General features: G+C 37.4%; 1 protein-coding gene across 7 annotated transcripts in view; it reads right to left on the bottom strand.

The window, feature by feature from the left end:
* LOC136833734 (runt-related transcription factor 1-like) overlaps window positions 1-15,164 on the bottom strand; it is a 412,880-nt gene that overhangs the window by 35,364 nt on the left and 362,352 nt on the right. For 3 of the 7 annotated variants that reach the window (XM_067095957.1, XM_067095952.1, XM_067095951.1), the window contains one exon: window positions 13,761-13,949. The exons of 2 other annotated variants lie outside the window; for them this stretch is intronic. In XM_067095957.1, coding sequence (XP_066952058.1) covers window positions 13,761-13,949 — 189 coding nt within the window. The remainder of the gene's footprint in view (window positions 1-13,760; window positions 13,950-15,164) is intronic. 2 more of the 7 variants (XM_067095958.1, XM_067095953.1) reach the window with 1 other exon arrangement.

Here is a 15,164-nt window from a genome sequence, read left to right on the forward strand (position 1 = left end):
CTGATTAACAGCTCTCCTAGGGCAGATTTTACGTGGCTAGGACTCAACGGGACCTAAGTGTTGCAACATTCCAAACGAATTTCCAGATAGGCGTAACATTCCAAAGGAAATCTCCAGACGGTTCTTACATGCCACAGATTTTCAGATTGCTGTAACATTCCAAAATGGATTCTCGCTGGTTGTAAATTTCCATTAGGAAGTTCCATTCAATCGGACATTTTGGATTTCATTCTTTAAGCAATCTCTAAACTCTGTTAGAAAAATATTCAATTCACAATTAGCAGACATATAACGTACCATAAAGCATTACCATGTAGTTATTTGGTCAGAAATCCACATTTGCAGGATGTCATATTCTAGAGAGTATTTCAGGTAGTTTTGTTCCAGAATGCTTTTCCAGAAAGCTATCACGTCCCAGAGACCACTTCCAGAATACACTTCCTAGCAGGTAGCTGCTACTATGTAGAGAGCATTTCTGGGTGGTTGTCACATTCTAGAGAACATTTCTAGGGAATTATCCTATTCCAAAATGCACTTCCAGTTGGATATGATATTCCAGAGAATATTTCCAGGTAGCAATCATTTTCCAGAAACCATTTCCAGGTAGCTATTATATTCTAGAATGCATTGCGAGGCAGCTACCATTTTAAAGACAGGGATTTCAGGTAGTAATCAAATTCCAGCATGCACTTCCTGATAGTTGAAATATTTAAGAATGTATTTCCAAATTAATTTTCAGATTCCAAAATACATTCCCAGGTAGATATATTCCAAAACATTTTTCAGGTAGCCATGTTCCAGAAAGCACTTCCAGTTAGTTATTAAATTACATGAAACATTTCCTGGGAGCTATTATATTACAAAACATAATTCCATGTAGTCATATGGAAGTTAGTCATATTCCAGAAGATATTTCCAGTTACTTACTACATATTCCAGAAAACATTATTAGGTAATTAACCTTTTCCTTTTTCCAGAATGCAATTCCTTGATTACCTTACAAAACCTAAGACCGAAATTTTTCCTGATAATGCATACAATTTCTTTTTTTATTTTCTGACTTTCGAAAATGCCATTTCAAGTAAACCTTCCAATACTCTGAATAAACAGAGTAAACACTGACAAACTTCTCATAAAAGTATCCTTTCTGTGTTTCATTCGTGAGTACAGACGTCACTGCTGATTCCATAATAAAAACTCAGTCACTAATTCTCATATGTTCCTCTTGTCGAACATATTACTTTATTAAAAAGCATGGTGTCCTATTATGAAGCCTTATGTTTTATTATAGAAAATTGCTGAAAAACGACACACAGAAAGCCACCCGACCAAATATGCAGTACGTACTCACACAAAGTTTGACTAACTTCCATAGAGGCCAGAAAGAATATATATGAAAAAAAAACGTTTTCTAAGTACTGAAGGTTACAAGACAACATTTTCGCTTCATTGCTGACTAGAGACCGATTTTTCTTCATAAACAATTACATGAATTTCTTAGAAATGCACACAAGGATAAAGGCGAATGGGAGCTAAAATCCTTGAGTTATTGTTACTTGATCACCGGCAAAAAATCGGGAAATATTTGAAGAACGGATATGCAAAAATAAAAAAAAAAGTACGTAGAAAGATAATGTACATAACAGAGTAACTGATGAGAAACGCTATCATTTCATTTCACAATTAAAAGCCAAACCAGGTCATTTCCAAAATCTCTGCGTTGCTGACTACTGAACCTTACTGGAAACCATGGACGCATTACCCTGTAATAATATTTCTCTCTCTCTCAATTATGTGTATTTACAAAGGAGCTAAGGTTGTATTATATATATATATATATATATATATATATATATATATATATATATATATATATATATATATATATATATATATATATATATATATATATATATATATATATATATATATATATATATATATATATATATATATATATATATGCATGCGTGTATGTATGTGCGCAGGTTAAACGAGAAAAAAGAACATTTATGTTAAAGTTCAGAAACAGAGAAAAACTAAAAGTAGTGCAAAACAGAATAAATTCATCTGTAAAGGAACTCGAAGAAGTACAACAGAAACAATAGAGCTAAGAGGAGGAGGAGGAGGAGGAGGAGGAGGAGGAGGAGGAGGAGGAGGAGGAGGAGGACGCCCCCCACCACTCCCCAGCGATTATCGTGCGTAGCCAAGCCCGCAGTCCGTGGGAATATGAATCTCATCAGCATATTTACAAATGGCCGATGTCGAGCGGCTGCCGTGCCGGGTGTTGCTATTTCCCTCCATTTCCTTCCAAAAAGCCCTCCACCCCTCCTTCGCTTCTCTCCTTCTCTTTCTCTCTCTTTTTCCCTCCACCGCCAATTTTTTTCGCTTCCCTCACTCTACGCTTATCTCTTGTACGATCGTCACCTTTTTCACATTTCGCTGGTTTTGCCTCCCGATTCTTCCGTATGGTTTTGGGTTTTTCAAACCCGGCCCGCCCACAGGAGACACAATCCTCTTGCCGAGCGCTGAAGGAAAAACGCAGCGATTTTCCTCCCCTTCCTCCTAAACCATAAGTGGTTTTTTTTTTCCCTCCCTTTAGCATTCGCGCTTCTGAAATTTCCAGCAAGGCTGAACGTAAATGCCAAGAAGCACTCTGGCACCCGTCACGTGTGTGTGTGTGTGTTCCCGGGCTTTTGCCAAGAGCCGACAAAAACTCCCAATTCCTCCTTCTCTCGTCCCCTGATCTTATCTGTACCCGGCTCGGCGGGTAACGCATTGTTTCCCCGTTCGATGACAACTCGCTGAGGGTTTTTTCTGACTTGCGGATCTTATTTTTCAAGCAGTGCGAGAGTTTACCATTTTTGGTCACGTTCCGCGTTTTTCCTCGGTTCCCCTTTAATCTTCTTCTGGCTTTCTGTGCTGTTTCGTGTCAGGCCGAAAGCACTTTTGCACCGTGACATGTTTATTAGGGCTCCAGACTCAGTTTTAACGCTTACATTTTACTCTTTTCCTTCTCGGGGCTTTAAACTTGAATAACTTAAATCATTTGGAAAATAGCGCTGCGATTTTGATAACACAATAGCGCCTCATGAAGGAACGAAAGAATCAAACGGCCAACTGTCACAGCTTTTCCAACCAGACAGAATATATATATATATATATATATATATATATATATCATATATATATATATATATATATATATATATATATATATACATACATACATACATTTCGACATACATACATGCATATATGTTTTTGTGAGCGTGTGTGCGCACGCATGTTACGAGTCAAGCAAAATCAGCTAAATCGATTGCTTTCAAATATTTGTTAATATAACAATGGTCAACATGTTTTTATTTATCCACTAGGCTCTTTATTATATCATATTTTTATCAAGAATAAAGACAAAAAAAATCATAACGAATACCATGATGGTTTTTAGAGTGAATATTTCATAAGAAGCGTGCTTTGTTATCAGTATGACCTCAATAGTCTCACTGTTTTCTATAGTTTATATTCATTTTTGTTTTCTTGAGTTTTTTTGATAAAATACTCATGTCTGTAACTAAAATGTGGATCTTATACTTGTGATTTAATCCATCAATTTACTGTTAATATGTTCATTAATATATACTTGAAATTCAGCCCGTAGCAGCTTCAATTTTTCATACGCTTTTCCCAATCAATAATTAAAATATTCTCATTAATCGTGCTAATTATCTCTCAGGGTTTTGACTTTTCCTCGTCCTCTGCGTCCCTTTTTCTAATTTCTTTTTTCAAACGACTGTTAAGAAACCCCTTCCTCCCAGCCCCTCCTTTCTAGTTGTAAAAAAATTCTGCTTATCTTTTCTTCCATAAATACAGATAGTTTTGCCAACAGACTTACCAAACTTCGTCGTGTACATGAGTCTCAACAGAGACTGATAAACAGGAAGAAGAAAGGAGGGAACAGAGAAACTTCCAATAAACATACAAAATAACAATAATAATAACAGTGACAGAGAAAATAGCGAAGAGGAGTCAAATCTTAAAAGTCTCTCTCTCCCCCCTCATTAGGATATGTCTAATTGCTGCCCCATTACGACTTGACCCAGAACAACCCCCTAAACACACCTCCATTATCCTTGGTAACGCCCACACATAACGCTTGTAGGATTTCTCCTCGTTCGTTTGTTTGTTTTCCCGGGATTATGAGAGAAACAAACATTAAAACATTCTTAACCAAATGGAAGCCAACACCGACTCCCTCTTCTAGAGTATGACGCGAACACTGGGACACATACACTAACATATCTATGAATGTGTATCTCACTACCAATCTATCTATATACATGCATATGTGTGTATATATTAAAAATTTTATTTATGTTTGTGACGTTAAGTGGTGGCTTCTCTCTCGACCTCTGAAATTTTTCATTAATCTGTAACTAATCAGAGAGAGAGAGAGAGAGAGAGAGAGAGAGAGAGAGAGAGAGAGAGAGAGAGAGAGAAGATTTTCTGAAAGTAAAAGATATATATAATGTTAAATTTGGAAATAATTAATCAGATGGTGGCAGATAAGAGTTTCACTGTAGGAATTACGCCATGAGAAACTAATGTGAGAACAATATCTATATATTTTTACATATAAATTATATATATATATATATATATATAAATATATATACAGTATATATTTATATATATATATATATATATATATATATATATATATATATATATATATATATATATATATATATATATATATATATATATATATGTATATATATATATATAAAGGATGTTAAGCTTTGAAATTTTAATTTCACTTTAAGAGGATTTTGACGCGTTTCCTTGTTTCCTTTTCACTAAAATTATGTTAAATTTATTTGGGGGAGTTCTCTAACTTTAGCATAAGTCACAAGTCAGGTTAGGTCTTTTACAGGATCCATTCTTCAGCCTAAGCCGTACGTTAGGTTAAGGTAGACGTTTCTGAATGAGTAGCCCTTTAGCATAATCAGTAAGTTAGAACTTTCTTGGTCAGCAGCCTTCGTTAAGCCTATTCATTAAGGAAAAGTAAGTTATTCCTTTAACTAATTAGTCCGGTTGGAATAAGTATCTTGAATTTAGAAATCTTCCCTCTGCCTAACTAAGACGTATTGCGAAACTTGGTTGCTCTTACGCCTTGTGAAATGAGCATTAGTACCGTCATAATCGCGCATGAAATTAGAGTTTTGCTTCATTAGCAAATGCTGTGATAAAAGTTAAGGAGCTCGGCCATTAGAGGGTGCATTATGGGCGCGGCATCCATTGATGGTGATCGTAATTACGCTGATGACTAGCAAGGTTTGAGACGCGGTGTTATTACACATAATTTGCTTTGATATCTCACTGGGAAATCTTCTGTAATTATACTTGAACAGCTAAACAAATGAATTAATAAAGCTGAATAACTTTACATGTCTAATTAAATATCTACTGAAGAATGCTTTATTGTTTTCATAAGTAAAGGAATGGGAGGATAAGTAAAGATAATTATACACACACACACACACACATATATATATATATTATATATATATATATATTATATTAACATACGCCTTTTCCCTTCCCTCAAGAGGTTGGCTCCAGGGAGTGTTGGCTTTATAGCTCTCAGGAATTCCTTGGGGACGAGGCTGATTGCCACATGGCATAATACGATTTAACAGAACCTTTCTAAAGACGCTCTGGCACGTGCAGGAATCCAACTCGGACTCGGAAGTCTCTTTGTAGGGAGAACGCGTTAACCAATGTGCCATATGTACACTTGAATGATGCACATTTTCTTTGCAAGATGTTTTGCCAAGCGCAAATACAACTTGTTCTTTATGGTCTCTCTTTGTCTTTGAGCAATAATGTGGTAGAGCGCCTGTGAGGGAATTAAACATACAATTGAACAAGCAGTGAAACCTTCTAGTAAGTTATTTCTTTCTGAAAATTTAAGGGGAGGGAGAGACTATTTTATGAATGGTTTCAGTCTCGCTGTTTCTCAACAAGTGTTGTTCTCTATTCTCAGTTCGATCTTGGTTGCGATCCACAACAGACAATTAACAGCAAGATACAGCATTTACTGTTTTGGTCAACACAGGCACACTGGATTTTAGGGAGTGCGCCTATTCGTCCCTCCTCGTCCAGGTTTGAGAATCGAACCCGGGTCCTAAAATTTGTGAACCGAGCGCTCATCACTGCACCACGAAGCGCGCGCGCGTGTTTATTTGTATGTTTGTGTGAGAGAGAGAGAGAGAGAGAGAGAGAGAGAGAGAGAGAGAGAGAGAGAGAGAGAGAGAATCTGCAAATGTTTCAGAAAAATCATTCCAGTTTTCCTGATACTTTATTTTTTGACAATCTGTGATTATTATGCTTTCAATAAGAAATTATAACTAATTTTCTACAAATACCTTTTATCTTATTTTATTGCATTTAAATTATTCTTTGCTAAGTAAGTTATTAAATATTAAGATCTACATTCATTAATTTTTGTCCATATTTCTTTACATCGTCAGTGTGCTTTATCGTTTTGTCCGTCCCTTTCTTTCTCTTTACCTCCCGATAAATGTACTTCCTCTCACCAAGTTTCTTATGCCTTTTTCCCTCTTTTCACCTATTCTGATGTGCTTTTTATAACTTTTTTTTTTTGCATTCTTTGCGTCTCCTCTCATATTATTTCCTGAAAATGTCGAGTATGATAGTGAGAAAATGCATTGAATTTGATGACTTTAAAAAAATTTTTTTTTTTTCGCTTTTGTTACACTGACTGATTATCAAACGCTTTACGACAGTCGATGAAACAAGAATGCAAAGCTAAAAGCTGTAGTTGAGGAAATCATCTTTATAACAATGAAAATCGAATCAAATCTACACTAAAAGCAAAAATCAAGACCAACGTAATACGCATTGTCTCCAGCGACTACCGACTCAGAGAATACAAAAAAAAAAAAAAAAAAAAAAAAAAAAAAAAAAAAAAAAAAAAAACCGAGAAAAACGACATGTGGAAAAACGCGAGGCAAAAAAAAATATATGTACCCTCCTCATACAATAGTTCCCGGTCAAGTGCGCTTTCCTCGACATAAATTAGATCCAATTTTTGCATGAATAAAAAGGGCCTGTGTGCATTTGGCCCCAGGCACCGCGGATTACGTTCATACTCTCAGTGTACAAATAACCTGTCAGTTTAGCATTTTTACTGCAATTATGCTCCGCGGAAGCACGCTCCGCCAGCATATTGCTGCTACTGCTAACGCTTCTACTACTGCTGCTCTTACTACAGCTACTTTCTATTACTGCTGCTCTGTTGCTATGTTGTCTCTTCGTTTATCTAACATCACTAATCTCTGATACTAGCGATTTCTCCTTACATTTGCTTGATTCCTTTCTTGCGTTCCCAGCATCTGAATGCAATGATCTACGGAAGCACTGGCTAAAACTTTAGGATGAACAGGGGGAAGGAAAATATAACTTCTTGAAATAGGAAAGATTTCTGGTGATGTAAAGGATTTTTCCTACCAGATATTCCAATGCTCTCTGCCTAGAGCTCACGCAGGTCTAGACTACATTTGACCGCCTCAATGCTTTTGGAAAACATAGAGAAGAACTATGTTAATCCATTTTTTTTCTCACAATTCTTGCAGTTTTAACTACCGTTTCTCATCCAAGAATCAGTAGATTTAACCTAAGGCCTCTTATATTGAATACTATATTTTACGAGCCTCTCAGTCTAAAATCTGTTGAGTAAATAATAATTTGATCATAATTTCTCAACCTAAATGATGTAGGCTTAATCACTCAATTAAAATTCCTGTGTTTAACAATTTTTTATTCTCATCTTGAATCCTCCAGTTCTAGGGTCTTTCTACTCAGCTAAATCCGATTTCAAGTTTTAAAGTAGATTTAAATATTTTTTTTAACACGATTCTGTAACTTTAACTGGTTTTCTTTGACTCAAAATTCAAGTTTAAATCATATCCCTTTATTCTAATTCTTTAATCCTCTTGAGTACCGTGTGTCTAACTACTTCACTCAATCTTCTGTAAGTGTAAACATCTGTCAATCTCCAGTGACTTTAACCGTCTCTCCCTCAATCATCTTAAGCTTAGGGAGTATGTGGCCTATCTAAATCAGATCTAAAATTTTACACTGAACTTAATCAATTCTTCATTTCCTTATACAGGTGAAAACAATTTATAAGATGATTTTCCCAGTGCGAACCTTTCGGAGATCTGTTTTACATTTTTCTAGCTACTTTTTTCTCACAGAATATCACTGCTACAAATAACTAATAAAAGGCCAGAGAGAGAGAGACCTTCAGGCCCTGCTAAAGTTACGGAGTTTTTGTAGAGACCACTTGAGTAATACTCTACTTTATGCGTCCATGTATTTCTCTGTATCATCTTTACCCTCTTTTCCTTGTTATGCCTTCCTCCCCTGGCCTCCTACCCCTTTCCCTCAAGGCCCTGTCCTTCCCCACCCTCCTCCCGAAACGCCTTGGCCCTTCTTACCTGCCTCCAGTATTCCTTGGCTCTCCCTATCCCACCTCTTGGGCCGTCGGGCCTCCCTCCTTTATCCACGCCCAGAAGGCCAGGGCCCTCCCCCCCCCTGGCGGTCTCCTGAAGTCCTCTTCCGGCCGTTGCATCTGTTGCGCCTGGAGCTGCAGCCCGTAATGTCCATCCCACCTGGTGTTGCTACCCTTGATTACCGTAAGACATTGCAAATGATGTTTGAAAATTCTCATGTCCGAACTCTTCATGAGCTCATATCACACGCCAAAGTGGCGGAAATTACCCTGGCTACATTTAGCATAAATGTGCTAATCTTGCTCAATATGGCGTCGCTCTACACTTTTCTTATTTTTTCTGCTTAAGAGCTGGCTGCCGTCGCTTGCGTGGTGGGGAGTTCAAGCGTCAAGCGACGTCCGCGATGTGAGGTTCGTATATCGTGTGGTTGAGATGCGCTCTGCAAAAAGAGAGCCGGGACGATCGATCATTTGTTTATTTTGGTAGATAATCGGCGCTCGATTTGACAAGGAAGGTGTAAAAAAGGTATATATCTCTTACCGCTCTTATGGATGGACAGCTTTCTTCTGGCAAGAATAATGAGTCTGTAATTTCCGGTATTTCCATTAAATGATTATCTATTACAAACTGTTAGACGAAAGGCGTTCTACTTCATTCCGTTTTGAGAGTCATGAAATCTGAATTCTTGATCATCTTTTCTCTTTCCACGTATTCATTTCTGGTCGAACAAGCATATATGAACGTCGTGCTTAAGCAAATACATCTTCCAGATATGTGTATTATACTCGTCTTATCCAATGCTGCGATATTCAGTAGAAAATGTCAAATTTGTCGTCGACTCTTCGTAGTCTTCCAGAAAGAAACACTAATCCAGTACATCTGATTTTGAAAAAGGGTTCTCAAACATTTAATTGCAAGATAATTATATACTGCGCATATGTTTAACTGATATACAAAAACGTACGTATTGGAAGACACTTTATTTCGGATTAGTAACAGCCGGAATGGGATACTAAGATGGAAAACAGGAAATGGAATGTTAACGATGTACCAATACCTTTCTTGTTCTTTTTTTTTTAAGTCCTAGTTAAATTGAAGCGATGCAGGAACTGGAATCCAAACAATATATAACGACAGGAATCAGAAAGTAACAAAGACATGACAACAATAATTATACGTTAAAATCCAAGTATTCTATACCTGCTTTGGAAATCTCTCCCAACTCTCGTTGTTCCTGACACTTTAAATCTCCCCTATTGTCCCTGACACTTTAGATCTCCCCTATTGTCCCTAACACTTTAAATCTCCCCTATTGTCCCTGACACTTTAAATCTCCCTTATTGTCCCTGACACTTTATATCTCCCCTCTTGTCACGTACACTTTAAATCTCCACTATTATCCCCGACACTTTAAATCTCCCCTATTGTCCCCGACACTTTAAATCTCCCCTATTGTCCCCGACACTTTAAATCTCCCCTATTGTCCCCGACAATTTAAATCTACCCTATTGTCCCCGACACTTTAAATCTACTCCTATTGTCCCTGACACTTTAAATCCCCATTTTTCGGGAGGTGGCTCTTTTGTTTTTTTCGGGATTGGGCCCTACCCTGTTCTTACCTCGAACATTTTCCTGGTTTTCATCAGATCAGGACCCACTCTAAGTGGGTCCTGCATCAAACAGCAAGTAGATGAAACTTCGTCATTTGATTTCAAATACCGATTTTCACACTTTAAATTTCTATGGGTTTCAGGCGTCTCATATAACTTGTCAAAATAATCCGTTACTTTTCTAGGTGATTTCGAAATTGGTTACTTGGCTATAATGAGTGATTAAAAGCCCATCTCCTGTGCCTTGGAGATACATTCCCTTTCTTGAAAAGTTTGGTTTAATATTTTAATAATGTGGAGAACATTTTGTTTTCCGTTCTCATTTGCTAAGAATCTAAAACCACTAAGAGTTAGTAGCTTTTATTTTATTAAGTTTCTCTTAAGAAGCCTATGACGCACTGGCACACATCCGGTTTGCTTTACAATTTTTTTCTTTGTTTTTTAACTAATTTAAAATGTTTTTTTGTATTTACTCAAGGTGTCTAAGTGATGTGGCTACAAAGAACTGGTTCGCATTTAGTTTATAATCAGATTTGTTAGTTGAGGTTATCAAGGACTGGAATTCACTTGGTATACTTTCAGAGTTTCCATTTGACGAGCTAACGAAATTCTTTTCGTTAGCTTTTTACTTGCTTTTACTTTTGAATCGCGAAGTTAAATCAAAATAACGTCTAATTCTGACTTAAACTGCAATATTTTCCGTTCGAAAAGTGTTACAGAAATCTGTGAAGACTAATTATCTTGCAGATCTAATCAGGAAACCAGACATTTCACTTTGCTCTTGATGAATGGAGGAAACTCGACGAACCTCAACGAGAAACTGTTAATTGTGACCAGATGTTATATCAGACAAACGGTCTTCTTCTTGTAATGGACGAGGCTGGACGCCTGTCTGCAACGAAAAGGTATGGACCAGAACGAGCAATTCCCGCTGAGAGAGAGAGAGAGAGAGAGAGAGAGAGAGAGAGAGAGAGAGAGAGAGAGAGAGAGAGAGAGATAAACTTGTAATATTCAAGCCGTGGCCTGCAAGAGCGAATATATGAGATGTCAAAAAAGCTGTTGTTGTATACCAGTGCACATGTAATGAATATATGTGCGACTATGTATACTTAAATGTTATCTGAAGCTCGTATGTCTGCATGCATAATGGTTTATTTTTATCTTATATTTCTTCTCACTTGAACTGCTTTGCATTACAGGAGACGACTGCTCAGTAATTTATATACTTATATATATTATATAAATATATTATATATATATATATTATATATATATATATATATAATATTTATATATTAATATATATATACATATATACGTGTATATATATATATATATATATATATATATATATATATATATATATATATATATATATATATATATATATACATACATACAAACATACATGCACGTGTTTACATATGTGAATAAAGAATAAAGAAAATCTCTTCAAAGAGATCGTTCTCTAAGCGAGTTCTGACGTTAAACCAAAAGCGGGGGCTTAAGCGCATTCACTTGTCAAAAAACTTACAATTAGGCAAACGATAATGACATAACTATATGTCGTCTACACGTAAATACCTTTTTTATTGGGAGATTTGTACAGACAGACAGACAGGGGAGATTTCTGTACATTCTTCCATTCCCCCACCCCGCCCCGCCACGCCGCCCCCGCGGGGTAAAACACCCAATTCCGTCAAGAAGTAATCTATCCTTGCCAAAGAGCCAGTGGTCAGGTATTCTACCAGTAATCTTTCTCTCTACTGTACAAAGTTAGTAATTTGTAAGATATCATTAGATCTAAACCAGTTAATTCTACTTTAGCTTTCATTTCTTACAGTAATCTGCCTGTTGCCTGGATAATTCTTTTTGAATAAAGCAGTGGTATCTTGGGGTGCGTGTGCATGTCTGTGTAAGAGAGAGAGAGAGAGAGAGAGAGAGAGAGAGAGAGAGAGAGAGAGAGATGGGAATATCTGTCATAATATTTCCTATATGAATACGTAATAAAGTAAATAGATCTGTCAAAACAGAATTTTGCAACGTGATGTTTATATTTGCAGCAAAAAAAAAAAATAAATAAATAAATAAATAAAAATAAAAAAGACAAAATCCTCTCTCTGACAAACCATCGAACCAAACGCTCCCCGTGAAACGCCTCTTCCTCGAATGTCAACAAAATTCGTCGACAGAGGTAACTCCACTTGTTCCGCAAATAAAACCCTTTCGACGCCTTTATCCTTTTCCTTATCCACTTTACCGCCTCTTTTTCTTTTTTTTTCTTTTAATCTGTCTTCCTTCCACAACAACCCTATACACCACGACCACAAATCATTCCCTTCCGTCACCCTTCCGAAACCCCGCCATTATAACACTTACGATGCATTACCGCTAACCTTCTTAACGAGTGTAGGATGTGCGCCATACTAGAAAAAAATGAGGGGGGAAAAGAGTGGGGGGGGTTGTACTAAGGGCAGGGGGATAGTGAAGGAAGGACGGGGAGGGGGGGTTAAGATTGAGTAGCCTTTCGCTAGCAATTAATGTTTTGATCCTCTCTCTCTCTCTCTCTCTCTCTCTCTCTCTCTCTCTCTCTCTCTCTCTCTCTCTCATTCATCTTCTGTCCACGTCCCTCCCCTTCGACCCTAATCCACTTTCGACGTCCCACCACAATCACTCGGATTATTGTTTAGGATGGGTAATCATCCCACTAAACGGCTCGTCTCCTCATTTTCTGCTCTGCTTCCAGTTTCAAGATAAGTCCGGGGAGAACTTGGGAGCAGTCATATATCCCGACTCGACATCTTACTCGTTTATTAATTATCTTCTGATAGAGGAGTGTTCATGAGAGAGAGAGAGAGAGAGAGAGAGAGAGAGAGAGAGAGAGAGAGAGAGAGAGAGAGAGAGAGGGAAAATTATCTATTCAGGGAAAGAAAGGAATGTTGAAGTTAGGAAAACACTTAAAAAGTTCGGAAATAAGGAAAAAACGGCAAATAAAAGAGGAAATACAAGAGCCTTCCTACGTAAAGTGCGATTAAAAATACATGCGTTCGAGCATACCTGCATCCGGAGAAATTTGAATTGCTGACTTATGTTTTAAAGGGAGAGCTAACTCCCATGGCTGCAAAATACGGTTTTGGGTATAATCTGAAGAGGTAATCTGGTATTTTCCATAAGAGAGAGAGAGAGAGAGAGAGAGAGAGAGAGAGAGAAGAACATTTCCTATCTATTTCATGAGGCGGTTGTAAAAATAAATGTACGTGGGTATGTATGTAAGAGAGAGAGAGAGAGAGAGAGAGAGAGAGAGAGAGAGAGAGAGAGAGAGAGAGAGAGAGAGAGAAGAATATAACCATCTATTTCGTGAGGCGGTTGCAATAAATGTTTGTGCAGGTGTGTATGTATGTATGTAAAGAGAGAGAGAGAGAGAGAGAGAGAGAGAGAGAGAGAGAGAGAGAGAGAGAGAAGAATATAACCATCTATTTCGTGAGGCGGTTGGAATAAATGTTTGTGCGGGTGTGTATGTATGTAAGAGAGAGAGAGAGAGAGAGAGAGAGAGAGAGAGAGAGAGAGAGAGAGAGAGAGAGAGAGAGAGAGAGCCCTGTTCCTTTACCTTGTGTCGTAGCTGTCGTGTGGGGCGGTACTTTAAAGGCGATACTGGGCGGTATCGAATCTGACTTCCGTCTGAGTTCGAGCTCCCGAAGGTGGTCGCTGAAGCGGGTGTCGAGGAAGGGCCGCTGGCCGAGGGCGAAGGCTCTGAACTGCTGCTGTCCTGGGGGGCAGAGGGAGAGGGTGGTCAGTTCTGTAAGGAGAGAGAGGTCAGAACAGGTCACTCACAAGGGGAGGTTGTCGATACTGAAAATATAAAAAAAATTTACAGTCAAGTTTGTATGTGTGTGTGTGCATGCATGTATGTATGTATTTATTCACACACATATATGTGTGTGTGTTTTGTGTGTTCTTGTGTGTAAGTGTCTGTTGTCTGTATCACATAAATATTCACACAAATTTACAGCAACTGCCAATCTACATCTATATAAGAGGGCTTGAAAGGGTCCGAAAAGTAAAGACGAATCGGAGAACTTTGAGTTAACTTGGTCATGTCGTGACAATGCAATAATGGAGGATAATAGGATGGTGGAGAGGATACTGAACTTAGAAGTCTAAGGATGAGGAAAAGCCAGAGAAAAGGCTGACTAGATGGAGTGCAAGACTTTTTAGAATGCAAGGACACAAGGAACAAATATGTTCACCCAGGGTACTATGAGTGCCACATGTGTCTGTATGGCGGGCGAACCATTCCTGAGGACCACCCAAACTCCTCCTCTCTTTCTTCTTTCTTTTTTGTATCATACGAAGAAGCTGATGCTTTGGAAGCTTTCTGAGCAAAGGGTTCACCACCGATTCAATTGTCAAAGGATAAAGACTGCCGTTTTGTATTTCTCTGGAGCCATCCTACTGAGGAATGAGTTACTGTTGACATATCCATCTATCAATCTATCTACCTACCTATCTATCTATCTGTTTATCTATCTATCTATCCACATACCATCTATCAACCTATCTACCTACCCATCTATCTATCTGTTTATCTATCTATCTATATATATATATATAAATAATATATATATATATATATATATATATATATATATATATATATATATATATACATATATATATATACATATAAATACATAAGATAGGTACTTTAGACAAGTCTTTCATTAAAAACATTTATTTCACGTGATACTGCTTGACCTCTACAGTTTCACTGCAGAAGCATTTCTTCCTTCTCATTCATTATTAAGACAAAAAGACATAAAAATTAACTAAAGTACAAACAAAATCAAGTAGCAATGAGTGGAATGGAACGGGACAGAAATGAAAATAAAAGGAAGAACACTAAAAGAGAAAAGGTGCCTTAAGACAACAGAATATGGAGGAACAGATGGTTGTCATACGAGTTGCCTCAGTGACAACTCACATTAACTTAGCAAAGGTTAAGTTAGGTAAA

Source organism: Macrobrachium rosenbergii, chromosome 52 (genome assembly GCF_040412425.1).
Source record: "Macrobrachium rosenbergii isolate ZJJX-2024 chromosome 52, ASM4041242v1, whole genome shotgun sequence".
Taxonomy (NCBI): domain Eukaryota; kingdom Metazoa; phylum Arthropoda; class Malacostraca; order Decapoda; family Palaemonidae; genus Macrobrachium; species Macrobrachium rosenbergii.